We start from the raw sequence: 25,248 nt of genomic DNA, 5'->3' as shown, positions 1-25,248 counted from the left end.
AAGGGTTCACAGCTACAGCACTATAGTCATTTGGGCTAGAAAGTTCCTTGTTGTAGGGGGCCGGCCTGTGCACTGAAGAATGTTTAGCAGCATCCCTGGCCTCCCCTCAACTAGAAGTTGGTAGTAGTCCTTCAGTTTTGACACCCAAAATGTCTCCAGACATTGACATATATCCTCTGGGGGACAAAAATCACCCCTGGTTGAGAACCACTGTTTTAAAAAATGAGGAGTTTGGGCGCCTGGGTGGCTCAGTCAGTTGAGCGACTGCCTTCGGCTCAGGTCATGATCCTGGAGTCCCAGGATCGAGTCCCGCATCGGGCTCCCTGCTCGGCGGGGAGTCTGCCTCTCCCTCTGAACCTCTTCCCTCTCGTGCTCTCTATCTCTCATTCTCTCTCTCTCAAATAAATAAAATCTTAAAAAATAAATAAATAAAAATAAAAAATGAGGAGTTAGCATAATGGAGCAGGGCATGGGTCTTCTAGGGTAGATAAAATAGCATGAAGCAAGAAGCAAGAAGTCAGCTAAGGGTTTGTGCAGAGATATGCTGGAAGATGCACAGAGAGGCGGGCAGGAGCCAAGCACTGAAGGCCCTGGGACACTTCACTAGACTTGGAATTAACCTGAAAGCTAGGGGAGGACCTGAAGGATTTCCTTTGTTGACATACATTTATACCTTTTAATCTTTTCTTTTGGGCACCTGTGTGGCTCAGTTGCTAAGCATCTGCCTTCGGCTCAGGTCATAATCCCAGGGTGCTGGAATTGAGCCCCGCATCCGGCTCCCTGCTCAGTGGGGAGTCGGCTTCTCCCTCTCCCTCTGCCCCTCCCTGCCGCTTGTGCTCTTTCACTCTCTCAAATAAATAAACAAAATCTTAAAAAAAAAAAAATCTTTTATTTTGACAATTTCAGACTTTCAGAAAAGTTCCACAAATAGTAAAAAGATCCCATATGCCCTTCATCTAGATTCCCTAAATGTTAACATTTTACCACATTTTTTTATAATCCCTCTCTATATACATGAATAGATAAAAATTTTCTGAACTGCTTAAGAATAAATTATATACTGGATGCCTTTATCCCTAAATAACTTTACTGCGTACTTCCTAAAAAGAGTATTATCTGGGGTGCCTGGGTAGCTCAGTTAAGCATCTGCCTTCGGCTCTGGTGATCCCAGAGTCCTGGGATCAAGCCCACATCGGGCTCCTTGCTTAGTGGGGAGCCTGCTTCTCCCTCTGCTGCTCCCCGTGCTTGTGCTCGCTCTCTCCCCCCACCCTCTCTGTCAAATAAATAAAATCTTAAAAAAAAACTTCTTATATCATGATAGTAAAATTATAGAAATCAGGATATTAACATTGACATAATACTATTATTTACAAACCCTCTTCCAATTTTGCCACTTGTCCCAATAATCTCCTTTAACAAAAGAACATTCAAGACTACGTGCTGCGTTGAATTGCTAAGCTTCTTTAAACTTTTATTTTTTTTTAAAGATTTTTTTTTTTATTTGAGAGAGCGTGCGCGTGCAAGCAGGGGAGAGGGGCAGAGGGAGAGAATCTCAAACAGACTCCCTGCTGAGCATGGAATCCCATGCAGGGCTCAATCTCATGACCCTGACCCTGGGATCATGACCTGAGCTGAAATCAAGAATCGGACACTCAACCGACTGAGCCACCCAGGTGCCCCTTTAAACTCTTTTAATCTGAAAAAATTACTAATGCTTTTGGGACTTTCATGACCTTGATTTTTCTTTTTTCTTTATTATGTTTTAAAGATTTATCTATTTGACAGAAAGAGAGAGAGAGAGCACAAGCAGAGGGAGAAGCAGGCTCCCCACTGAGCCCAACACAGGGCTGGATCCCAGGACCCTGGGATCATAACCTTAGCCAAAAGCGGAGGCTCAACCGAGTAAGCCACCCAGGCGCCCCACCTTGGTATTTTTTAAGAATACAGGCTAGTATAATGAGAAGGTCTCTCAGTGTGGGTTTGCCTGATGTTTCCTCCTGATTAAATTCAGGTTTCAGGGTACCTGGGTAGCTCAGTTGGTTAAGCAACTGCCTTCAGCTCAGGTCATGATCCTGGGGTCCCAGGATCAAGTCCCACATTGGGCTCCCTGCTGAGCAGGGAGTCTGCTTCTCCCTCTGACCCTCCCCCTTCATGTGCTCTCTCTCAAATAAATAAAATCTTTAAAAATAAATAAATAAATAAATAAATAAATAAATTCAGGTTTCAACATGGGCAAAAATGCCATGGAAGTAATACAGTATTCTTAATATATCACATTAGGAGCACATGTTGATTTGCACCTTTCCTGGTGACACTGACTCTGATCCTTTGGTTAAGTGCTGCTGGCGAGCTTTCTCTACTATAGAGTTACTATTTTATTCCTTTGTAATTAATAAGAATCTTGTGAGGAGATTCTTTGAATCCTAAAGGATTAAGAAATTGACATGATAAAGAAATTGACATGATCAGTTTTCTGTTTTAGTCAGATAATTCTGGCAGCTGTCTAGAAAAAGTAGGGGATAGGGAAGATTAGAGAAAGTGAGACCTTTTCAGGACGTTATTGTAAAAATTGAGATCAAAAAAGTATAAAGGCATTTCAAATCAAGGCATTTAGGAGAAACAATCTAGGGGCGCCTGGGTGGCTCAGTCGTTAAGTGTCTGTCTTCAGCTCAGGTCATGGTCCCAGGGTCCTGGGATCGAGCCCTGCATCGGGCTCCCTGCTCAGCAGGAAGCCTGCTTCTCCCTCTCCCACTCCCCCTGCTTGTGTTCCCTCTCTCGCTGTCTCTGTCAAATAAATAAAAATCTTTAAAAAAAAAAAAAAGAATAAGGGTGCCTGGGTGGCTCAGTTGGTTAGGCAACTGCCTTCGGCTCAGGTCATGATCCTGGAGTCCTGGGATTGAGTCCCACATCGGGCTCCCTGCTCAGCGGGGAGTCTGCTTCTCCCTCTGACCCTCCCCCCTCTCATGCTGTCTCTCATTCTCTCTCTCGCAAATAAATAAAATCTTAAAAAGAAAAAAGAATAGAAAGAGAAAATGAGTGGGGGTGGGGGGCGCCTGGGTGGCTCAGTGGGTTGAGTGCCTGCCTTTGGCTCAGGTCATGATCCCAGGGTCCTGAGATCGAGTCCCACATCGGGCTCCCTGCTCAGGGGGGAGTCTGCTTCTCCCTCTCCCTCTCTCCTACTTGTGTTCTCTCTCTCTCTCAAATAAGTAAGTAAAATCTTTAAAAAGAAAAAATGAGGGTGGGTCTGAAGAATACAGAACCCTGGACAGCACTGATTCTTTGCTTTATTTCTTTTTTTTTATTTTTTTTAAAGATTTTATTTATTTATTTGAGAAAGAGAGAGCACAGGCAGGGGGAGAGGCAGAGGGAAAGGAAGAAGCAGGCTGCCCACTGAGCAAGGATCCCGAAGTAGGGCTCGATCTCAGGACCCTGGGATCATGACCCGAGCCGAAGGCAGATGCTTAACCAGCTGAGCCTTTAAAGCCTTTGCTTTATTTCCTAGCCTTCCTTTTTTCACAAGTAATATATGACTATATTCTCATTTTAAAAGACTCAGAGAATGTGATTATTAGCCTTTCTTCCCACTTTCCTCTCCCCCATCCATTGCTTGGTATACACTCATTCTTCCAATTCACCTTCTTTGCTGTACATAGATTCATGTATGGACAAGACAGACAAGGTCCCTGCTCTCGTGTAGTCTACATTCTAGTGATAAAAATTTCCAGGGGCACCTGGCTAGCTCAGTCGGTGGAGCATGTGACTCTTGATCTCAGGGTTTTGAGTTTAAGCTCCATGTTGGATATAGAGATTACTTAAAAATGTCTTAAAAAAAAAAATTTCCAGGGGCACCTGGGTGGCTTAGTCATTAAGCGTCTGTCTTTGGCTCAGGTCATGATCCCAGGGTCCTAGGATCGAGCCCCGCATCGGGCTCCCTGTTCAGCGGGGAGTCTGCTTCTCCCTCTCCCACTCCCCCTGCTTGTGTTCCCTCTCTCGCTGTCAAAAAATAAAAATCTTTAAAAAAAATTTTTTTTCCAGGGGCACCTGGGTGGCACAGTCGGTTAAGTGTCTGACTCTTAGCTTGGGCTCAGGTCCTGATCTCAGGGTCTTGGGATGGAGACCCATGTCAGGCTCTGCACTCAACAAAGTCTGCTTGAGATTCTCTCTCCCTCTCCCTCTGCCCCTCTCACTCATGCTCTCTCTCTCTAAAAATAAATAAATAAATCTTAAAAAAAATTTTCCAATCTACCAGTCTAAACCTTGATTACAGTGTATTTGTCATTCGCCTCAGGACTTTAGTTTGCCTGGTTGCCATTTTCCCTCCTGAAACAAATCATGTTGCAATTAACATCCTGGTAACATGATTTTTTTTGGAACACAAAATCCAATCTCTCTCCTAGGACAGATACCTAGAGGAGGAACTGCTGGGTTTAATGGTGTGCCTACTATTTATTTTTCTAGATAATATACTTCTATACTATCCTCTGGAAAGGCATTTTCAATTTAGACACCACCAAGAGTGCATGAGAATACTTTAACAATGACATTTAAAAGGAAAGAAAAAAAAAAAAGAGCCTGTCAAAAAAACAAAAAAGACTGAGAGGGGCCGGGGTTGCTCGGCAGATTAAGCACCTGACTTTGGCTCAGGTCGTGATCTCCTGGTCCTGGGATCAAACTGGCTTCAGTTCTCTACTCAGCAGGGGGTCTGCTTGTCCCTCCACTTCCCTCCCACCCCTGCTCACCTGTGCGTGCTCTCTTTCTCATAGAAATAAACAGGTAGTTTCTTAAAAAAAAAAAGACTGAGAAAGATTGATGAGATGAGACAAAATCCTGGACAGAAGAGGCTCATAAAAGTCAAGGGAGTTGGAGGAAGGGGACTTTTTGTTTAATGGGTACAGAGTTTCAGTTTTGTAAGATAAAAAAGTTCTGGAGATGTTTCACAACCATGTGAACATAACATTCTGAACTGTACATTCAAAAATGGTTAAGATGGCAAATGTTATGTTACGTGTTTTTACCACAATAAAAGAGTCAAGGAAGTGGAGTGCTTGGAGGAGGGGAGGGAAGTGTCAAAAGCTGCAGTCAAGTCTGATAAAAAAAACAAAAAAATGGCCAGGATGTGGGACCGGATACCAGGGCAGAGCGTGGCTGCCTGCAGCTGGGAGGCGCCCTGAAGAGCGGCTGTAGTGGAGCATGGAAGTGGACTCAGACCACACTGGTCCTAAGTGAAAGAGAACTACCCTGAGGAGGACAGGAGGCTGAGGAAGTGGGTTGTGTGGGGGTAGTTTCCTTCCAATAAGAAAGGCCTCAGGATGTTGATGTACACAGACGAAAGGGCTAGTGAAGGGGGAGAGGTAAAGACAGGAGAGCATCTGGTCAGTGAGGCAGTGCTAGGCAGGAGATCTGGAATGATGTTAAACAGGAAGAGGGACACCTCTGAAGCAGGGAGGTAGAATGGTGCTAAAAGCAGTCCAGACAGGTTTTCAAAAATCATGTCAGTAAACCTTAAAAGAAAAAAAAAATCAGATGATTCCTTACTCATTTACATGACCAGGAAAAGTATATAGTTGAGTGATTATGGTAATGTAAGTACATTTGATGGAATAATGTATCTATTTTAAGTGATGCTTATGAGGAATACGCAGTAGAATAACAAAAGGTGAAAACAGAAGGACACAAATTGAATACTGAGCTGTTTAAGAACATCATATATTTATAAATAATCCATACATAAAGAGACCAGAAAGAATGACCAAAATGTTACAAGTGGTTTTATTTGGGTGTAGGATAGGATGGTTTTTTTCTACTTTTAGTTACCAAAAACTTTAGTAGGTACACATTTTTTTAGAAGTCATAATTTAACTTTATTTTTTTTAATTTTATTTATTTATTTGAGAGAATGAGAGAGAGAGAGAGAGAGAGAGTTGGGTCAGAGGGAGAAGCAGACTCCCTGCCGAGCAGGGAGCCTGATGCGGGACTCAATCCCGGGGCTCCAGGATTAATGACCTGAGCCGAAGGCAGTCGCTTAACCAACTGAGCCACCCAGGCGCCCCATAATTCAACTTTAAACAGTCTTCCACATTATGAAAAAAATATATACTTTTTAAATTTAGAAATTACTCTAGAATAAAAAATACAGGAATGCTTTTACTTTTGAGGTACAGTAATAAAAGATGACAGAATTTGATCATACCTGGAAGTGTCTCCCATGGACCTGGTTTCTTACCCTTATGTTTTATGTTTGCCTTTAGAGTAAGAATGGACTATAAGAGACCGTGTGGTTTAACACCCAGGGCAGGAAAGGATTCTCCACAGCACCCGACAGTCGGTCACCCTGTGCTGAGACACTCCTGGGAAAGGTCAAGGGTGCAGCAAGAGCACAGATGAGAAATACCAACCTAGTCCAGACTCATTTCTCTCACAGCATTCTAGAATGCCCTTGTCCCTCTAAAACAGGGTACCCACAGCTCCACATGCAGACTGACCAATATGGACACAGTGAAACTATGACCACCTTTCCTCTCTACTTCAAGTAATGCAACCTAAGACTGGTTCGTCCATTCTGGATGATAGCTACTGCCACTCTGGATGATAGACCAGACCCACACATAGGGTTGGGAGAAAGAGGCGGGGAAGAGAAAAAGCCAAGAAGAGGAGCTATCTGAGGTGGCTTCTATAGGATAGCAAAAATATCCCCAAATATCCATAATTCATTTGTTCAACTGCTGACTTCATAATTTCTACCTCAGTTAAATAAACAAATTATAATTTGATATCTCTACAATAGCTATAACATTCATCAGAAGGGGAAAAAAAAAAAAGCATTGCTGCCTTTAACGCACCAGGTATGAGAAGACTGCCAAGATACACTGTTAAGAGAAAAAAACTAAGGTACACACAGTATATGTAAAGTATGCCACCATGAGTGAAAAAACCAACATGTATGTATTATATGCTTATGTATGCATGGAACTCCCCAGAAGGATACATAAGAAATTGCCAACAGTGCTTGCTGTTGAGAAGGGGTAACTAAGGAACAGGAATAGGAGGATCTATTTTAATTTCCTGAATTATCCCTTTGAACCTTTGTAAAAGATTTTCTTGGGGGGCCTGGCTGGCTCAGTTGGAAGAGCGGGAAACTCTTGATCTCGGGGTCATGAGTTCAAGCCCCATGCTGAATGTAGAGATTACTTAAATAAATACACTTAAAAAAAAATTTCTTGTGTGTGTGTGTGTATATCTAATACTCAAATAAAGAAATATCTACAACTATCCTAAATCATGAAAGTAAAGTATTAAGGTTAAAACATGTCCAAAACATTCACTAAATGAATCATACACTATACATGCCTTATGTCATACATGACATACACACATAACCTGTCATATTCTTTTTTTTTTTTAAGATTTTATTTATTTATTTGACAGGGAGGGGCAGAGGGAGAAGGAGAAGCTGACTCCCCACTGAGCAAGGAGCCCGATGCAGGGCTCCATCCCAGGACCCTGGGATCATGACCTGAGCCGAAGGCAGATGCTTAACCAACTGAGCCACCCAGATGCCCCATAAGAAAAAAGGTGCTCTTGCAAGAAAAAGCTGATCAAACTGAACCACAACAAAAGAAACAGTAAATGGCGGGGGTGGGGGGGGGGCATTGAGGATGGGTAAAATAGGCAAAGGGGATTAAAAGGTACAAACTTCTGGTTACAAAGTAAGTCACAGACTTCCAGTTATAAAGTAAATAAGTTATGGGGATATAAGTACAGATTAGGGAATATTGTCAACAGTACTGTAATAATGTTGCATGGTGTACCGTGGTGAGCACTGAGTAAAGAACCTATAGAATTGTCAAATCACTATGTTATACATACGAAAACATAACCAACTATACTTCACTAATAGAAAAATGTCTTACAAAGAATAACAATGGGGCACCTGGGTGGCTCAGTCAGTTAAGTGTCTGCTTTTGGCTCATGTCATGATCCCAGGGTCCTGAGATCCAGCCCCATGTCAGGCTCCGTGCTCAGCAGGAAGTCGGCTTCTCCTTCTCCCTCTGTCCCTCCCCCTACTTGTGCTCTCTTGCTCTCTCTCTCAAATAAATAAATCTTTTTAAAAAAAGAACAACAATAAGAAAAACAAAACTAAACAGTAAATCCCCCCAAAATATATACCCTTTATCTAGAAATCCTACTTCCAGGAACTTAGCCTAAGGAAATAACTACACGAGAGTGTAAAAACAATATACTAAGTTGTTTATCTAAGTGTTGTTCATAATAGCAAAAAAACTAGAAACACCACAAATATCCAGAATTCCTTTCATCCAAAAATGCAGTAACAGGAGACATTAATATGACTTAGATATATTTGTTTCTTATTAATAATTTAAGTTACTTATTTAAGTATACTTAACATTTATATAATAAAAAGACATTTATACATATTATATACACTATACTGCTATTTTTGTTAAAAAAGTGTATTTTATGGGATGCCTGGGTGGCTCAGCCAGTTAAACGTCCGCCTTCAGCTCAGGTCATGATCCCGGGGTCCCTGGGATCAAGTCACCCATCAGGCTCCTTGCTCGGCGGGAAGCCTGCTTCTCCCTCTGCCTGCCGCTCCCCCTGTTGTGCGCTTTCTCTCTGACAAATAAATAAAATCTTTAAAAAAATAAAGCATTTGTGTATACATTTATATTAAAGAGCTTCTAGAAGGATATAGAGAAGCTGTTTCTAAGTATTATTTCTAGTACTTTTTTTTAAGTTTTTTCTTTTTTTTTTAGGGATTTTTTTTATATATTTGACAGAGAGAGACACAACAAGAGAGGGAACACAAGCAGGGGGAGTAGGAGAGGGAGAAGCAGGCTTCCCACCGAGCAGGGAGCCCGATGCGGGGCTCGATCCCAGGACCCTGGGATCATGACCTGAGCCGAAGGCACATGCTTAACGACTAAGCCACTCAAGTGCCCCTAAGCTTTTATTTTTAAGTAATCTCTACACCCAATGTGGGACTGGAACTCACAAACCCAAGATCAACAGTCACATGCTCCACCAACTGAGCCAGCCAGGCGCTCCTCCTTCTAGTACTTTTAACTTCACTCACAGTTTTGCTTTATTGTTTTTTTCCTACTTTTTCTATAATGATGTTTTAGTTATACAATTAAATAATAATGAGGGCACCTGGGTGGCTCAGTTGGTTAAGCGACTCAGGCCATGAATCCTGGAGTCCCAGGATCGAGTCCCCCATGGGGCTCCCTGCTCAGCAAGGAGTCTGCTTCTCCCTCTGACCCTCCCCCTTCTTGTGCTCTCTCTCTCTCATTCTCTCTCCCTCAAATAAATAAAATCTTAAAAAAAATAAATAATAATGAAGTAAAAACTAATAATAATGAAGTCAACACTTATAGAGCATTTCTATATGCTAGGCAATATTCAAAGCATTTCTTGTATATTAACTCATCTAATTCTTACAAGTCTTTAAGTTACTCTATGAGGTCAGTACTGTCATTATCCACATTTTACAGATGAGTAACAGATGCACAAAGGTTAAAAAGCTTGTCTAAAATCATACAGCTCACAAGTGGTGGAGCCAGATTCAAACCCAGGCAGACTGGCTGCAGAGCCCAAGCTTTTAACCACCATGCTAAACTGCCTCTCAATTTGAAAAAATGCAAGTTGCAAAATGCATTTTGTATGAATAGTATGGTTCCATTTTAATAAGAACAATTTTTTTTAAAGATTTATTTATTTTAGACAGCGGGAGAGAACGTGCACATGAGTGGGGGTGGCGGAGGGAGAGGGAGAGGGAGGAACAGACTCCCAGGTGAGCAGGGAGCCCAACATGGGGCTCGATCCCAGGACCCTGGGATCATGACCTGAGCTGAAGGCAGATGCTTAACCAACTGAACCACCCAGACACCCAAGAACAATGTAAAAACTAAAAATTAGGGGTGCCTGGGGGCACCTGGGTGGCTCAGTTGGTCAGGCATCCGACTCTTGATTTTGGCTCAGGTCATGATCTCTGGGTCATGGGATCGAGCCCTCATCAGGCTCTGCACTCAGTGCAGAATCTGCTTGTCCCCCACCCTCTCTCTGCTCCTTCCCCCCCGGCCCCACCCAGACTGAATCTCTCTTTCTCAAATAAATACAATCTTTTTTTTTTAAGATTTTATTTATTTATTTGAGAGAGAGAGAGCAAGCATGAGTGAGGGGCAGAGGGAGAGGGAGAAGCAGACTCCCCACTGAGCAAGGAGCCTGACATGGGGCTCAAGCCCAGGACCCTGAGATCATGACCTGAGCCAAAGGCAGATACTTAACTATCTGAGCCACTCAAGTGCCCCTAAATAAATAAAATCTTAATAAAAAAAAATTAGGGGTGCTTGGTTCAGAGATTACTTAAAAATAAAATCTTTATTTTATTTATTTATTTTTAAGATTTTTATTTATTTATTTGACAGAGAGAGACACAGCGAGAGAGGGAACACAAGCAGGGGGAGTGGGAGAAGGAAAAGCAGGCTTCCCGCGGAGCAGAGAGCCCGACGTGGGGCTCGATCCCAGGACCCTGAGATCACAACCCGAGTCGAAGGCAGATGCTCAACAACTGAGCCACCCAGGTGCCCCAAAAATAAAATCTTTAAAAGAAATAAATAAAAATTACTATGTGTATCGTATACATTTAAAAAAATTTAGACACTGGTGCACCTGGGTGGCTCAATCAGTTAAGCGGCTGCCTTCGGCTTAGGTCATGATCCCAGGGTACTGGGATCGAGCCCCGAGTCTGGCTCCCTGTTTGGCGGTAAGCCTGCTTCTCCCGCTCCCTCTGCCCTACCCCCTGCTCGTGCTCTCTGCCTCTCTCCCTCGTTCTATCTCAAATAAATTTTTTAAAAAGTCTAGACACTAAAATTTTATTTTATTTTTCTTTAAAAAAAATTTTTTTTTTTTTTTAAATAGGCTCCACACCCAACATGGGGCTTGGAACTCATAACCCTGAGTTTAAGAGTTGCATGCTCTACCAGCTGAGCCAGCCAGGTGCCCCATTAAGATTTTACTTTTGATCAGGTTATATATTTCTGCAAGATTTGATTTTTTTTTTAAGATTTTATTTATTTATTTGACAGAGAAAGACACAGCGAGAGAGGGAACACAAGCAGGGGGAGTGGGAGAGGGAGAAGCACACTTCCCGCTGAGCAGGGAGCCCAATGTGGGGCTTGATCCCAGGACCCTGGGATCATGACCTGAGCCGAAGGCAGACGCTTAACGACTGAGCCACCCAGGCGTCCCAAGATTTAATTTTTAAAAAAGATCCGTTATCCTTAGAGCAAAGGCAAAAACTGAAATAACATTTTCCTTTTATGGGGCAATACAGAAAGCAAGCTGAGAGTCTATACTATGCTTCACTGTACTTTCATTTTATTTTATTTTACTTTATTTATTTTTTGTCAGAGAGAGAGCACAAGCAGGGGGAGCAGCGAGCAGAGGGAGAGCAGGCTCCCCCACTGAGCAAGGAGCCCAATGTGGGGCTCGATCCCAGGACCCTCGGATCATGAGCTAAGCCAAAGGCAGACGCCTAACCGACTGAGCCACCCAGGCATCCCTATATTTTATTTTTTTAAGTAATTTCTATACTCAACATGGGGCTCAAACTCATGATCAAGAGTCCCTACTCTACAGACTGAGCCAGCCAGGTGCCCCTGTACTTTCTTTTTTTAAAACTTAATTTTATTGGGGTGCCTGGGTGGCTCAGTTGGTTAGGTGTCTGCCTTCAGCTCAGGTCATGATCCCAGGGTCCTGGGATCGAGTCCCGCATCGGGCTTCCTGCTCAGCGGGAAGCCGGCTTCTTCCTCCTCAGCGGGAAGCCTGCTTCTTCCTCCTGCACTCCCCCCTGCTTGTGATCATGCTCTCACTGTGTCTCTCTCTGTCAAATAAATAAATAAAATCTTAAAAAAAAAAATTTATTTTATTATTTATTTATTTGCACTTTCATTTCATTTTATTTTAAAGTAGATTCCACGTTGGGGTGCCTGGGTGGCTCAGTCGTTAAGCATCTGCCTTCGGCTCAGGTCATGATCCCAGGGTCCTGGGATCGAGCCCTGCATCGGGCTCCCTGCTCAGCAGGAAGCCTGCTTCTCCCTCTCCCACTCCCCCTGCTTGTGTTCCCTCTCTCACTGTCTCTCTGTCAAATAAATAAAATCTTAAAAAAAAAAAAAGGAGGAATACAAATTCTGAAACTTATCTTAATGGGGTCTCAGATCTCATTTCCCAAAATAAATAGCAGAGAACTTGTCTCTGTTGGCAAAGGGATGGCCAAAGGGGGTGGGAAGCCACTAGTCAGGGTTAAGAGCTGTAAGGTTCCCACCATAAAGTCAGCATTTACAAAACTACAGAGATGATGGGCACTGTTCTTTCTAGTTTTTTTTTATTAATTAATTAATTAATTAACTTATTTATTTATAGTAATCTGTACACCCAGTGGGGGCCTCAAACTCACAACCCAGAGATTAAGAGTCACACGCTCCGGGGCGCCTGGGTGGCTCAGTTGGTTGGGCGACTGCCTTCGGCTCAGGTCATGATCCTGGAGAACCGGGATCGAGTCCTGCGTCAGGCTCCCTGCTCGGCGGGGAGTCTGCTTCTCCCTCTGACCCTCCCCCCTCTCATGTGCTCTCTCTTTCTCATTCTCGCTCTCTCAAATAAATAAACAAATAAAATCTTTAAAAAATAAAAAAAAAGAGTCACACGCTCCAACCAAGCCAGCCAGGCACTCTGGCATTGTTCTTTCTAAATCAAAACCCTTTTTACCAGAGTAGAGATTCTCCTGTTTTATCCCCTCTTACACAACTGCATTCTTTCAGGGGTGCGGCCTCAAGAATTAAGGGGAAATTTAGATTTATATTCTGATGAGGGTATTCCCTATCTGTCATCTATGGGAAACAAATCTCATATACAACCTTGGAAGCCAGCTCTCTGGTTGGCCTTGTCCTACCCGTAGGCAGACTGTCAACCTGATGGGCTAGGCTCTTTGATTATTCCTTTGGCTCTCTGGGACTCTCAACACTGCCATGGGGCTGTCACAGGAGCAGGTTATCATTCCAAGGGCAATGCCTCACAAGAATTCAACTGCTCACTGCCCTGGGGGCAGAAGGTTTAATAAAACTGAAACCACAGGGACCTCAAGAGTCACAGTCAGTGACCATAACCAACAGAAGCACAGTTTCCTGGATATTCTCCTTGAGTTGTAGAATAGAAAAAAAAAGGCCTTCGAAGGTTTCACTCAAATTGGGGAGCTGAACTAAAGTAGCACTGAGGTGTCCCTTCGGGCTGTTCTGCCAACCTCCCTGATTTGAACATCCCAAACCCAACCTGAAGCTTGCATTTCCAGCCTTCTTTTCTGCAGGCCAGAACTCAACAGGTAATTATGTTATTTTCTTTACTGTTACACTGGGGTCTCCCTATATAGTTCTCATCACTATTATCATAAAATGCAAGAGCTTTCTCAGATCCCTTTCTATACTGTTTTAACTTGTTGTTGAAGTTGCTTTCTCTGGTTGACCCCTAGACAGAGCCAGGATTTCAAAACAGATTGTAAAGGAACCTGAACATTTATCCTCCTTTATTCAGGGTTTCTTGAACCCATGTACAGATGTGCAAACCATGCACCTTGTCTCTCTTTTTAAATTTTTAAATTTTAAAGATTTTATTTATTTGAGAGAGACAGTGAGAAACAGAGAGTATTGGGGTGCCTGGGTGGCTCAGTCGCTAAGCATCTGCCTTCAGCTTAGGTCACGATCCCAGGGTCCTGGGATTGAGCCCCACGTGGGGCTCCCTACTCAGAGGAAAGCCTGCTTCGCTTCTCCCTCTCCCCCTCCCCCTGCTTGTGTTCCCTCTCTCGCTGTGTCTCTGTCAAATAAATAAATAAAATCTTAAAAAGAAAAAAAGAGAGAGTATGAGCGGGGGAAGGGGCAGAGGCAGAGGGAGAAGCAGACTTCCCACCGGGCAGGGAGCCTGATGCAGTGCTCAGTCCTATAACCTGCTCCAATGTAAGGAAACAGGTGACTTCTAGGAATTTCAGCATAGTGAAGAAATTAACTGGTGAAGGGTCTCACATTTCATTACAAATCTCCCAATGAAGGAATAGGTATGGAAAAAAAGAAAACATAGTTGGGAATCCAGAAACTTGAGACCCAGTTCTAGCTCTATTACCGACCAAATGTGTGACCTTGGGCAAGTAACCTAACTGCTCTGGGCCTCAGTTCCCTTACCACACAAGAAAAGAAGTATCTTGGACTACATACATTCTGAGGTACTCTACAAGTTGCAGGATTCTCAAATTCAGCATATAAAACAAAAATAGTTAAATTAGGGGGTAATTATGTTATAGAAGGTGCCCTGACTTTGCCACTAACTGACCTTGCTCTCTTTAGGCAACTCTCTTGACTTTTTAAGTGAAAGGAAGTGGTCTTGGGGCACCTGGGTGGGTGGCTCAGTCGGTTAAGCGTCTGCCTTTGGCTCAGGTCTGGGCCTGGGATCAAGCCCTGCATTGGGCTTCCAGCTCAGCAGGGAGCCTTCTCTCCCTCTCCCTCTGCCACCCCCCCTGCTTGTGCTTGCTCTCTCTCTCTCTGTTAAAGAAATAAATAAAATCTTTAAGAAAAATAAAGAAAAGAAGTGGTCTTTTTATTTAAGCAGTAGAGTCCTCAGACTGAAGTCACTCCTTCTCTTAGAAAAATAACTTCTGGGCGCCTGGGTGGCTCAGTTGGTTAAGCGACTGCCTTCAGCTCAGGTCATGATCCTGGAGTCCCAGGATCGAGTCCCACATCGGGCTTCCTGCTCAGCAGGGAGTCTGCTTCTCCCTCTGACCCTCCCCCCCTCATGCTCTCTCTCTCTCAAATAAATAAATAAAATCTTTAAAAAAAAAATAACTTCTGAGGAATTCAGTTTCTTTACACGAGATGAGGGGGTGGGATAGAATGCCACAAAGACTGTTTAATTCTAGAATGCCAGGATCCATGCTGGATTTACCACAGGGGATGGATGGATGGATGGATGGATGGATGGATTTGTTTATTTATTTATTTATTTATTTATTTATTTATTTATTTAGTAAGTAAGCAAGCAAGCAAGCAAGCAAGCAAGCTCTACACCCAGTATGGGGCTTGAACTCATGACCCTGAGATCAAGAGCCTCCTGAAATCAAGAGTCGTATGGTCTACTGACTGAGCCAGCCATGTGCCCCACCACAGGGGATTTTATTTATTTATTTTTTAAAGATTTTATTTATTTATTTAACAGAGAGACGCAGTGAGAGAGGGAACACAAGCAGGGGGAGAGGGAGAAGCAGGCTCCCCGCAGAGCAGGGAGCCTGATGTGGGGCTCGATCCCAGGACTCTGGGATCATGACCTGAGCCGAAGGCAGACGCTTAACGACTGAGCCACCCAGGCACCCCACCACAGGGGATTTTAAAATTAAAATTCTTTAGGGGGCATCTGGGTGGCTCATTGGTTAAGTGTCTGACTCTTGGTTTCAACTCAGGTCATGATCTCATGGTCGTGGGATTAAGCCCCACATCATCTGGCTCTGTACTGAGCTTTGCATGGAGCCTGCTTAGGATTCTCTCTCTCTCCCTCTGCCCCTCCCCGCTGGCTCATGCTCTCTCTCATAAAAATAAATAAATAAATACATAAAATTTTTAACGTTAAATTAAATTCTTTAGTACATTTTAATTGGTTCAATTTACAAAAGAATCCAAAGGGCACACAATTCCTCAAGAACTCATTTAACACTTGAAGTGAGGCCTATCAGGCCTAAAGGCCAGCAAGGACCTCCCACTTAGTCACCAACTGCAAGCACTATTTGTGTGGATGCCCCAAACCTCAACTTCATCGTCTACGCACAGCCCCTTTGCCAGTAGAGATGTGTAAAAGATATAGAAAACACAATCCTTGTCCTCAAACTAAGGTGTAGGCTTGAGCCCAATGAGTATACAAGACATAAAACACATAAAAAGACATAAAATTGACTGAGCAATTTACCAACAAGTAAAAGTTAATAGTTACTGTCAGACATAAATATGCACAGAAGAACAGACTGATGCGGGTTAATCACAGAAAGCTTTATGCAGAAGAATCTTAAGAATCAGGTTTTCAAAAGCAGAGGGAATCCAGATAGGCTGAGAAGAGACCTGAAGCCTGGAATGGGATTCTGAATCAAGGCTCTTTACCTTCCAAGTGTTGGGGGGTAGGTTCCCTGTTCACAAGGCTCCAACCCCCTGAGGCCTCCACTCAGTGCCACTCAGGAGACGCTCCCAGTAACCCATCTTGTTGGCTATTGTCCGACTGAGTCTTCCTTCCTAGTGACAAGCTCCATCGCCAAGGGGATGGATGTGATGTCACAATCAGGAGCACTCTATTAATAGGAACAAGGAAGAAAAGGGTGAGTCAGGGGAACTACCTCCACCTGGCAGGGAGACTAGACAGACTTGGATCTGGCGGCTGGTTGGGGAGGATGAGGTGATTCCATTAAGGGCAACAGGTTTCAGGGCTAGGGCCACAGGACTGCCTTCTAAAGATCGAGATCACTGGCTAAGGAATCACATACACACACAGTCCAGGAGATTCAAACACAGCTGAGAGAGGCAGAGAAAGGAACAAGGAAAAAGGTAAAGAAGAACACCCATTTGAGGCAGAAAAAGATTCTCTTATTCAGTGCACACAACCACAAGCAATGTCAATGAGTCCAGATCTGTGGCTACACGATGCACAGATCAGTGCTAGCTTACATGCACAGTACGATGCTTTGATGTTTCCCAAAGGCTTTCACATAAATTACTGAAGTCATGTAAAAAGAATTCTAATCCTACCCTCCAACTGGAAAATATCTTCATAAGGAGAAGATACTCAAGAATTCTTGTACGAACAGGTGTGATTCTACTTCCCAAGTCAGAAAATATTCCTGAGGGGATCAGCCTTTAAAAAAAGGAGAAGAAAAAGAAGAAGAAGAGAAGGAGGAGGCGGCGGCGTGGGCAGTGAAATGGGAAATCACTCCCGAGTGGGCGACTGGGAAGACTAGAGGTATGATTAGGCTGACTAGACTATCATTACTAAAAGAATGGGACCAAGTAAAGGGGGACAAGGCTTCAGATGAAGGGTGCTGTGGGATCTACTGAGTACTACACAGGAGACTATTAACTATTCAAACTCGTTTCGTCCCTATCACATGGCTATCAACAGATTAAGGGCTGTGTTACAAAGCAATATGATGAGGATAATTTTTACACATAAAACTGAGACCATTTCATCTTCTGAGTCCGGTACACATGCTCATTAGTTTCCTATGCTCACCAGCCACAACACGTTTAGTGTAATATTATTAAACTAACCAGAGAGATAAAGGTGCAATGTCAGACACACTTTCTCTTTGGAGGGTAGCGAGGAAGTTGTTTCTCCCTCATCCATAACACAGAGGAGAGTATAATGCTGTTTCCATTTTGACAACACCCTATTTCCCAACAGCCTGGCATATGCACCTGTATTTCATGAAATGCTTCCAGGAACCACTGTTGCTGGTTATGCTCAGTCTTCTAGTGACAAGCTCCAGACTCAGAATCTTGCCCATGCTGGGATGTTCCCTTAGCCAGAAGAAAACAGGATTTTTCAACTGAGAGGAGGACCAGGCGTCAGGAGACTTGGGTTCTGGTCCCAGCTCTGCCAACTGTAGGACTTTAAACAAGCCATGTATCTCTTCTGCAGTTTTCAATGTCTTCACCTGACAAGTAGGGAAGATACCTGCCTTTATCTATCTTATATGTTGCCCTGGAAAGTAAAAAACATAATAAATGTGCAAACATACTGAATACAGCTATGTTTCAGGTAAGATATTTGTAGTAATAAAATGCAAAATAAATTAAGAGTACTGAAGGCTAGTGAGGAAATGCTTGAAAGGAGCTTGCTCCTTTTCGATTACTAGGAACCAGGCCCAGACACAGTCAGGTGGACACAGAGAGTAGTAACATTATCACATCACTCAGATTCCCTACCACTAGTCTACCCCATTCCCATCTGGGGGAAAACTACCAAGCAGCAACCCTATCAGCTTCTTGCCCTACTGTCAGACTCTAAAACCACCTGTTTAGGAAGTGGTTAAACTATCACTATCACAGCCCAGTCCCCATGAACAGTGGCTCCTTCAACAGCCACAGATGCTATTACGGAGAATGAAGTCAGTTTCGGAAGGGGGAAGATGTCTGTCAGTCCCCCAGGCAAAACACTCTCACCTCTCTCAGCTTTCTGCTCCTTCTCCAGCCCCCTCCCTCCCCATTTCCCCAATTTCGCAGAGTTCTGGGTCGGGGAAGGCTTTCCGGTGTGTGAAGCCTGCGAAAAGGGCCCGGCTGCAACGCCAAGGAAGGGATGTAAGGAATGTGAGATTCCTTCAAGGAGGGGTGAGAGGGGGAGGGGGGAAAGGAATGGAGGAGGAAGACAAGGCTGCCAAAGACAAGGCACGGGAGAGGAGCCAAGCTATGGCGCTTCGAGGGCGGGGGTTCGGATTCCGCCGCCCCTGCCCAGGCTAGCCCCCAGAACGTTCCCTCCCTCCCCTCCCAGCCCGTCGTCACTGCCCATTTAAACACCACGTTGTAGCCCCAGGTCCCCTCCTCCCTGTCCTCCAGTCAGCCCAGACCCCCTCCCGCACTTAAGGCTCCCCTACTCCAACGCACCTCCCCAACAACCCACCTTCTAGCGCCCCTTTCTCACCTCCGGACCCCTCCCTATTCCTGCTCCCTTCCTCCATTTTCATCTTTACTCCTATCTCTTCTCCTGACCTCCAATATCTTGAACCCCCGCCCCAATCCCCATGGGACATCGGCCCTCCCGTCCCACACCCTTTTTTAGGTGGGAGTCGGCGCAGGCGCAGTACGCACCGCCCTGGAAGCGGTCTGGACTCTCCGTACCCCGGCCCGGCTGGAGCTGAGGCCGCAGCGGCCACGGGATAGCTCCGGTGCCGGGTCCCAGCCTATCCTGGGAGGGGAAGGGGAAGGGGAAGGCGAGGGAAGGTTCCAACCACTCGTCGCCTTGTGAGACGGGTCCCTTGCCCCGCCCACCGCTGCTACGCAACCCGGCGGAAGCTCGTCACCAAACTCCGCCTCTTTGTTTAACTCGGATCTAGACTAGAAGCCAAGAGCGACCAACGAGGAGGGAGGACGATTACCCGGGCTTCCTCTCTACACCGGAAATCTTTATGATCCCAACTAGGACCATATAGCCATTTGGGAGGGAGAACTCTGTTCTTCCCAGCGTGAGTGTAGGGGGCGGAGCCCGAGGCCGACTCCCCGGAGGGCTAGACTTGGCTTTAGACGGGGGTAGGAGTCCCGACTCCTAAGGTTGATGCAGCGAAGTGCGAGATCATTGCGAGGAGGCTGGCCTGCAGTGTGACCTGCCATCTCCTGTTTCCAGAGCGGTGGTCAGCATCCCGGAGCCTCCCGACCCTATGACTCATAGTCACGGGAGTGGATACTGTAGTCTACAGGGCGGCCACTGGGTGGAAAATGGGGGAGTGTCTAGCCGCAAAGCTTTGATCTAGGGTGCCCAACGGGTAGCTCGCCTCTCTCCTAGCGGCACTCCTGCTGTACCTACGTTGGCTCTCCGGACACTCCTTCAGAGTTCCCTGAAACATCTAAGGGGAGGGGAGATAAAATGTCCCTCTTCCTACGTTATGCTTTGATTTCCTTAGGGTACAGCACCGTAATTGGGGGTGTGGGCGGGAGAGAAGCTGGGATCCGAGGAAAGTCAAGGCGGAGCCTAAAGCGCTCCGGAAGGTAAGGAAATAATCAAGACGTTACAATTATATAACCTGTTAGGCTAATCTGATATTAAATACTATTTGTTATGGATATTCGCCAAACAAATGGTTGTGGTTTGTGTATATGTAACTGGTTTACACACATTACAGAGATAGAACCTTTTGTTGAGTTCCTAACAAGTCCCCAGGGGAACTAAAGGTTCGGGCCTCCTCTGTTAAATCCTCCGGGGGCGGGAGAGACCCTGGGATCTAGGGAGATAGATTGCATTAGGAAGACTTTCACACTCTGAGAGACTAATGCAAATGCTGTCCTCTGTGCCCTGGTTCCATTCTTCCAAAAAGGGTGAGTCGGCCTCTGGTGTGAAGGCTACTTTTTCCAAAACCCTGACGAAGCTGGGTAGTGCATTAAAGATGAGGACCCCAAATCAGGAATAAAGATAAGGGTTATAGCAGTGGGAAAAGAAGAAACTGTGCCTACCGCGTGCTAAGCACTGCTTTTTATATAACTTACGTTTTCTTGTCTGCAAAAGGGAATTACATATTTAAGAATTGTCGAGAAAATAAGTGAAGTGCTGAGCGTGTTTCAGACTTTTGTCCACCGTCTTCCAAAACCCCTGGTCCCTTTTACAGGGTCGCGTCTTAGGAATGAAATCTTGGAGCCTAGGTGTAGGCTCCCAGTCAAGTAAGGAAAATTGGGCCCGAGGCGCCCCCTGGCGGTCAATCTTTCTCGCAGCGCCAACCATCGGCGGGGCTCCTTTAATACTTAAAATCCGCCCCTTTCGCGGCGCGTGAATCTTGGGTCCCGATTGGCTGAGTGGGGGCCGGCGGCGGGGCGCGTCGGGACAGTGCTGATTGGTCGGAGGAGGCCAGCCGGAAACTTCCGGGAATGTCCGCACTCCCGCGTTCCACCGGGCGCATCCGGCGGCGGCGGGGCCTGTGGCTCCCCCTGCGGGCGGCTCTGCGGCGTGCGCTGTCCGGCCCGCTGGCTGGGTGGGTGGGTGGGTGGGTGGTGGGCTGTGGGTGGGGGAGGGGATGGACCGAGTCCTGGGTTGTCCGGATGAGGGTTCGGGAAGGTTTGGCGAGTGAGATTCCATTCCTTGGATCTGCATCAGTTTCCCTACCCCCGTCTCCGTCAGCTCCCCGACTTCGGGGCTTGAGATTGAAAGAGCATCCCGGGACGGGGCCTTCCAGCCCCGAAGCAGCCTATCCAGAGACCCTCAAATTCTGATCTTGAAGTTGGAGGCTCCTGGGGAAGTTCGTTTCTAACCTTTTAGAAGAATTAGAGGATTTGCGGCTGCCTGACCCCAGCCTAGAGTGGTAGGTAGGCCTTGGGAAGTGGAGTATGGGGGCGAAGACTCCAAGCCTTGAGCCTTCATTCCCTTTTCCCCCTTCTAGTGTAGTGCCGCGGCTCGGGCAGCATGACGACGGAGACCTTCGTGAAGGATATCAAGCCCGGGCTCAAGAATCTGAACCTCATCTTCATTGTGCTGGAGACAGGTGGCTATTCTGGGAGAGTGGGCCCCCTGCGCGGCTTCTCCCGGTTGGGGGAGGGGGTCGGAGGGGGAGAAAACCACCTCCGCGCTTAACTAGCTACAGGGGTGTGAGGGCGCACCCCAAGAAACTGTTCACACCCAATCTCTCCTAGACCCTGGCCTAGAGAGTTGTGGTCGAGTGTAGGGTAGATGGAACTCATCAGATCCAAGCCTCCAGCGCCACTCGGGCCTCTTTCCACTCAGGGCCCTCTCCATGGTGCTGTCCCTTCTCCCCCCCTCACCCCACCAGTATCTAGATCTCATCCCTCTGACCATTTCTTCCTCCCACCCGCCCCAACATTTATCTGTTCCCTCCAGGCCGAGTGACCAAGACAAAAGACGGGCACGAGGTTCGGACCTGCAAAGTGGCAGACAAAACAGGCAGCATCAATATCTCTGTCTGGGACGACGTGGGCAACCTGATCCAGCCTGGAGACATTATTCGGCTCACCAAAGGGTAATTCCTGGTTACTCCTGGTTATCCGAGGGCAGTAACCGCCAAGGAGGGTAGAGTTAAGAGTTAACAGCCCTTGTAACTCTTCTGAGTATTCTGAATCCTACTTTTTTGTGCCCCCACAGGTACGCTTCAGTGTTCAAAGGTTGTCTGACACTATACACTGGACGTGGGGGTGATCTTCAGAAGATTGGAGAGTAAGTGTCTTGGGGATGGGGATGTAGAAGCACCAGGCCAAGGGGGTAAGTTTAAGGTTTGCAAGGAGGCAGCATAAGGGTGCACAGTCTGTGTCTTGTATCTGGACCTTTCTGAGGCCTCCAGCAGTGGCCCAGAGCCTGGGTCTGAAGCTTTAGCCAATTTCTGCCCTTGCAGATTCTGTATGGTTTATTCTGAGGTTCCTAACTTCAGTGAGCCAAACCCAGAGTACAGCGCCCAGCAGGCACCCACCAAGACGGTGAGTCCCATGGCCTCGATGTGGGGAAGGAGGGCAGGTCAGGCCAAGAAGCATGGTGGGGAGCAACGTCTGAGTATTTAATTTGTGCCTTCAGTTGCAGAACGACAGCAGCCCTGCGGCTCCCCAGCCTACCACCGGAACCCCTGCCGTTTCTCCAGGTACACCTGTTCCCTTCCAGCCGCTGGTTCTAGCTCCCCTTCTCTCCCCAGCCTGGAAAGATGCATTGCCTTCATCCCAATTTCTCTTCTCTCAATGTATCCCCATCCACCCAGTTCTTCTCCCAGTTCTTTTGCAAGTCCTTGTGGGGGAAAGATTTAGGGACCTGTTTCGATCACTGATAGAGTTCTGGTATTCTTGTGCCACTACCACTCAAGGACACAAATGAGAACTGTCTCTCTGCAAAGATTGCACTCCTTCCTTCGAGCTTGTTTCTCTCTGCTGCTTCGGAGGGTCCTTGCCCTTTCAGTTCACTCCACGGTTCTGCTATGGATGGATAGGACTTAACATGGAGTCCACACTGTATAGCTTTAGAGCATCAAGTGGTTCCCTTTTAGGGTCATTATTCTTCTTGAAACTGAAGACCCTTCTTCTACACCTTGGACCTCACGATTATGATTCTTTCATCTCCTATACTTCAGGCCCCTGCTTTTTGATCTCTTGCTTTTGATTAGAATCACTCACCAACATCATCTCCTTCATCCCCTCGCTTTTCCTTAGGAACTGGGTTTTTACTGCTCTTTTTTTCCTTTTGGGTCCTCTCCCACCTGACCCTCGTACTCCCTGGGATTTGGCTGTCTCTTGCCTCTGATCCGTGCCTTAACATTTCTCCCTGTGATACTAGGCTCCGGGCTGCTTCTGCCCTTCCTCAGTCTGTGTCTACACCCCCAGTTGCCATGGTTTTCAGAATTGTTTGTGTCAGAACCACCAGAGTCATGGGGGAACACATCATGAAATAACATTTAATTCCACCAGAAAAATCAGCATCCATGTTTTCTTCTCTCTTTTTTTTTAATTTAAGATTTTATTTATTTATTTATTGGGGGGCAGGGGGAGAAAGCACAAGCAGGGGGAACGGCAGGCAGAGGGAGAAGCAGGCTCCCCGCTGAGCAAGGAGCCCGATGTGGGACTCGATCCCAGGACCCCGGGATCATGACCTGAGCTGAAGGCAGACACTTAACCGACTGACCCACCCAGGTGTCCCAACATCCATGTTTCAATGGAAAATATGACTTAGATATTTTCGGGTCTCCATAACTCTGTAATTTGTAAAAAGCATTTTAAATAAGGTACGTATAAGCCTGTTGGTCCCTCGTATTCATCTGCCAGATGTTTATTCACTTGGTTATCTGACAGGTACAAAGGCTTAACAAAAAACATGGATGGCAGGAAAACTTAACTTTCTATATACTCTCCTAACATTTTCTGTGAATTGAGGAAAAGGCATTATTTCTTCCTCTTGGCTTCAGGTGTCTTAGTCTGGAGCAGCCGGGTATAAGCAGGGATGTGGTTGGAGAACCACTAGCCTATGACTTCTACACCAGTTAGGGTTCATAGTGCCCTCTGCATATGAGAGGCAGGCTTCTATCTTCACTTAGCAAGCATGTCTAGAGGAGGATTGCCAAGGAATAAAACACAGCACCTGCCTTTAGGAGCTGGTAGTCTATGAAGGAGATAGTCCTACATACGGTAACACTGTGGGAGTGGCAAGGTTAGTGATATGCACCGTTGTGGGCACTCAGGGAGATCATTTCACACACCTGGCTCCCATCAAACATGTAAGCTACCCACAAAAATGTTTATTATTTGGGGGGTGTGAGTAATCATTGTTTTGCTCACTCTTACCTGGATTTTCCAAAATGAAAATGTGTGTATCATTGTGATACCCACCACCCTTTCCTTTTTTTAAGATCCTTCTTACATTTTAACACACAAATTTCGGGCCCTTCCCCTACTCATGCTTCTCCGGTTTTACAAAGACTTTTGATAAAGGGGCATTTTGTCAGAGGTCCTTGAGTAGAACTAAACAGCGAATTCTAGGTCTGATCTCTCTGATACAAAGCTGAATAAAAGAGAAAAATACCACACTAGGGCTCATGTAGCAACTTCCCAAATGATTGTTTGAGGCTTCTCTGGGGCTCCGTGCATACAACCTCCACTCCTCGCAATTGGTCCAGTTGGCAGGAATGTGCAGCTATGCTTGATGGAGACTGTGTTCCTCTTTGGGAGCGGGAGTGAGGCCTTGGGGCTGGACCTCTCTCCTACCTCAGTTCTCTAATTCCTGTGTTTCTTCCCCTTTTCCCACTGCTAGCCTCTGAGAACCAGAACGGGAATGGACTGAGTGCCCCACCAGGCCCTGGTGGTGGCCCGCATCCCCCTCACGCACCCTCGCATCCCCCCAGCACCCGAATTACCCGAAGCCAGCCCAACCACACACCTGCCGGCCCTCCGGGCCCGTCCAGCAACGCTGTCAGTAACGGCAAGGAAACCCGGAGGAACAGCAAGAGATAGCAAGACGTCCTTCCTCCCTTCCCGCCACCCACCATAGCCCCAGCATCTCCTAGGGCACACAGCCTTCTACTAGGCTGTTGGCTTTTGGGGGGGTGGGGGTGGGTAGGTAGTAGTATTTTAGCCACTAAATTTCACTGGAGGGGTGGTGAGCAGTGGCCTTATCCACCCTAAGCCCATACTCCCTGCCTTGCCCAGCTGAAGCTGCCTATCCCCTGGGATTCAAGGCCCTCTGCCCACCCTCCTTCCTCTTAGAAACAACAGTCACAGTCTGTTTCTAGTGTGTGTGATGTGGAAGTTGAATTGAATCCCTCCTTCCTAATAAACGTTAACACTCTGTACTGGACTCCTTTGCTTTTTGTGGGAAAATGAAGAGGTTAGCAGTCGGACATTTGGGAAAGTAGGCTATCCCTAGGAGGTGGAAGGAAAACAGGTTACAGGTCAAAGCAGGCCTGCCCCTTTAAGGTAGTTCCCTCCCCTGCCTCCTCCCTGCAGGTGACCCTTGCCCGCCTGCCTACCTACCCCCCCCCCC

At 46.1% G+C, this 25,248-nt stretch overlaps 2 protein-coding genes across 7 annotated transcripts in view; one reads left to right on the top strand and one right to left on the bottom strand.

Moving 5' to 3' along the window:
• The window catches only part of RNF41 (ring finger protein 41), a 34,108-nt gene extending 15,042 nt beyond the window's left edge, over positions 1 to 19,066 (bottom strand). Inside the window, exons 1-2 of one of the 2 annotated variants that reach the window (XM_027593553.1) lie at positions 18,894 to 19,066; positions 16,200 to 16,384 (exon numbers count right to left, since the gene is read on the bottom strand). The gene's annotated coding sequence lies outside the window, so the exon portion shown is untranslated. Of the gene's footprint in view, positions 1 to 16,199; positions 16,385 to 18,726; positions 18,855 to 18,893 lie in introns of those variants that run through there. The other variant, XM_027593554.1, reaches the window with a different exon arrangement.
• On the top strand, positions 16,438 to 25,057 carry NABP2 (nucleic acid binding protein 2). Of its 5 annotated transcripts, XM_027593557.2 has the most exons (9): positions 16,441 to 16,637; positions 16,898 to 17,049; positions 20,908 to 21,088; positions 21,167 to 21,268; positions 21,622 to 21,760; positions 21,883 to 21,954; positions 22,130 to 22,211; positions 22,306 to 22,369; positions 24,520 to 25,057. In XM_027593557.2, exons 4-9 carry the CDS (start codon positions 21,190 to 21,192, stop codon positions 24,717 to 24,719), a joined length of 636 nt encoding a protein of 211 aa, XP_027449358.1. In that variant the 5' UTR covers positions 16,441 to 16,637; positions 16,898 to 17,049; positions 20,908 to 21,088; positions 21,167 to 21,189; the 3' UTR covers positions 24,720 to 25,057. The 5 variants fall into 5 exon arrangements, with proteins under 5 accessions (XP_027449360.1, XP_027449358.1, XP_027449357.1 ...); XM_027593559.2 differs by lacking the exon at positions 20,908 to 21,088 and having other exon boundaries at positions 16,438 to 16,637; XM_027593556.1 differs by lacking the exons at positions 16,441 to 16,637; positions 16,898 to 17,049 and adding an exon at positions 19,203 to 19,787.
• Positions 25,058 to 25,248: the final 191 nt, after the last annotated feature.

The sequence above is a fragment of the Zalophus californianus genome, chromosome 9 (assembly GCF_009762305.2).
Source record: "Zalophus californianus isolate mZalCal1 chromosome 9, mZalCal1.pri.v2, whole genome shotgun sequence".
NCBI lineage: Eukaryota > Metazoa > Chordata > Mammalia > Carnivora > Otariidae > Zalophus > Zalophus californianus.
The sequence above is the reverse complement of the archived record's forward strand: the minus strand, read 5'-3'. Positions and strand labels throughout refer to the sequence as shown.

Bases quoted from the DNA above. Each gene is read 5' to 3' on its own strand.
- NABP2 (XM_027593559.2), top strand. From the start codon at position 21,190: ATGACGACGGAGACCTTCGTGAAGGATATCAAGCCCGGGCTCAAGAAT. The intron at 22,212-22,305 runs GTGAGTCCCATG...TTGTGCCTTCAG, and splicing joins AGCAGGCACCCACCAAGACG to TTGCAGAACGACAGCAGCCC. The intron at 22,370-24,519 runs GTACACCTGTTC...TCCCACTGCTAG, and splicing joins AACCCCTGCCGTTTCTCCAG to CCTCTGAGAACCAGAACGGG.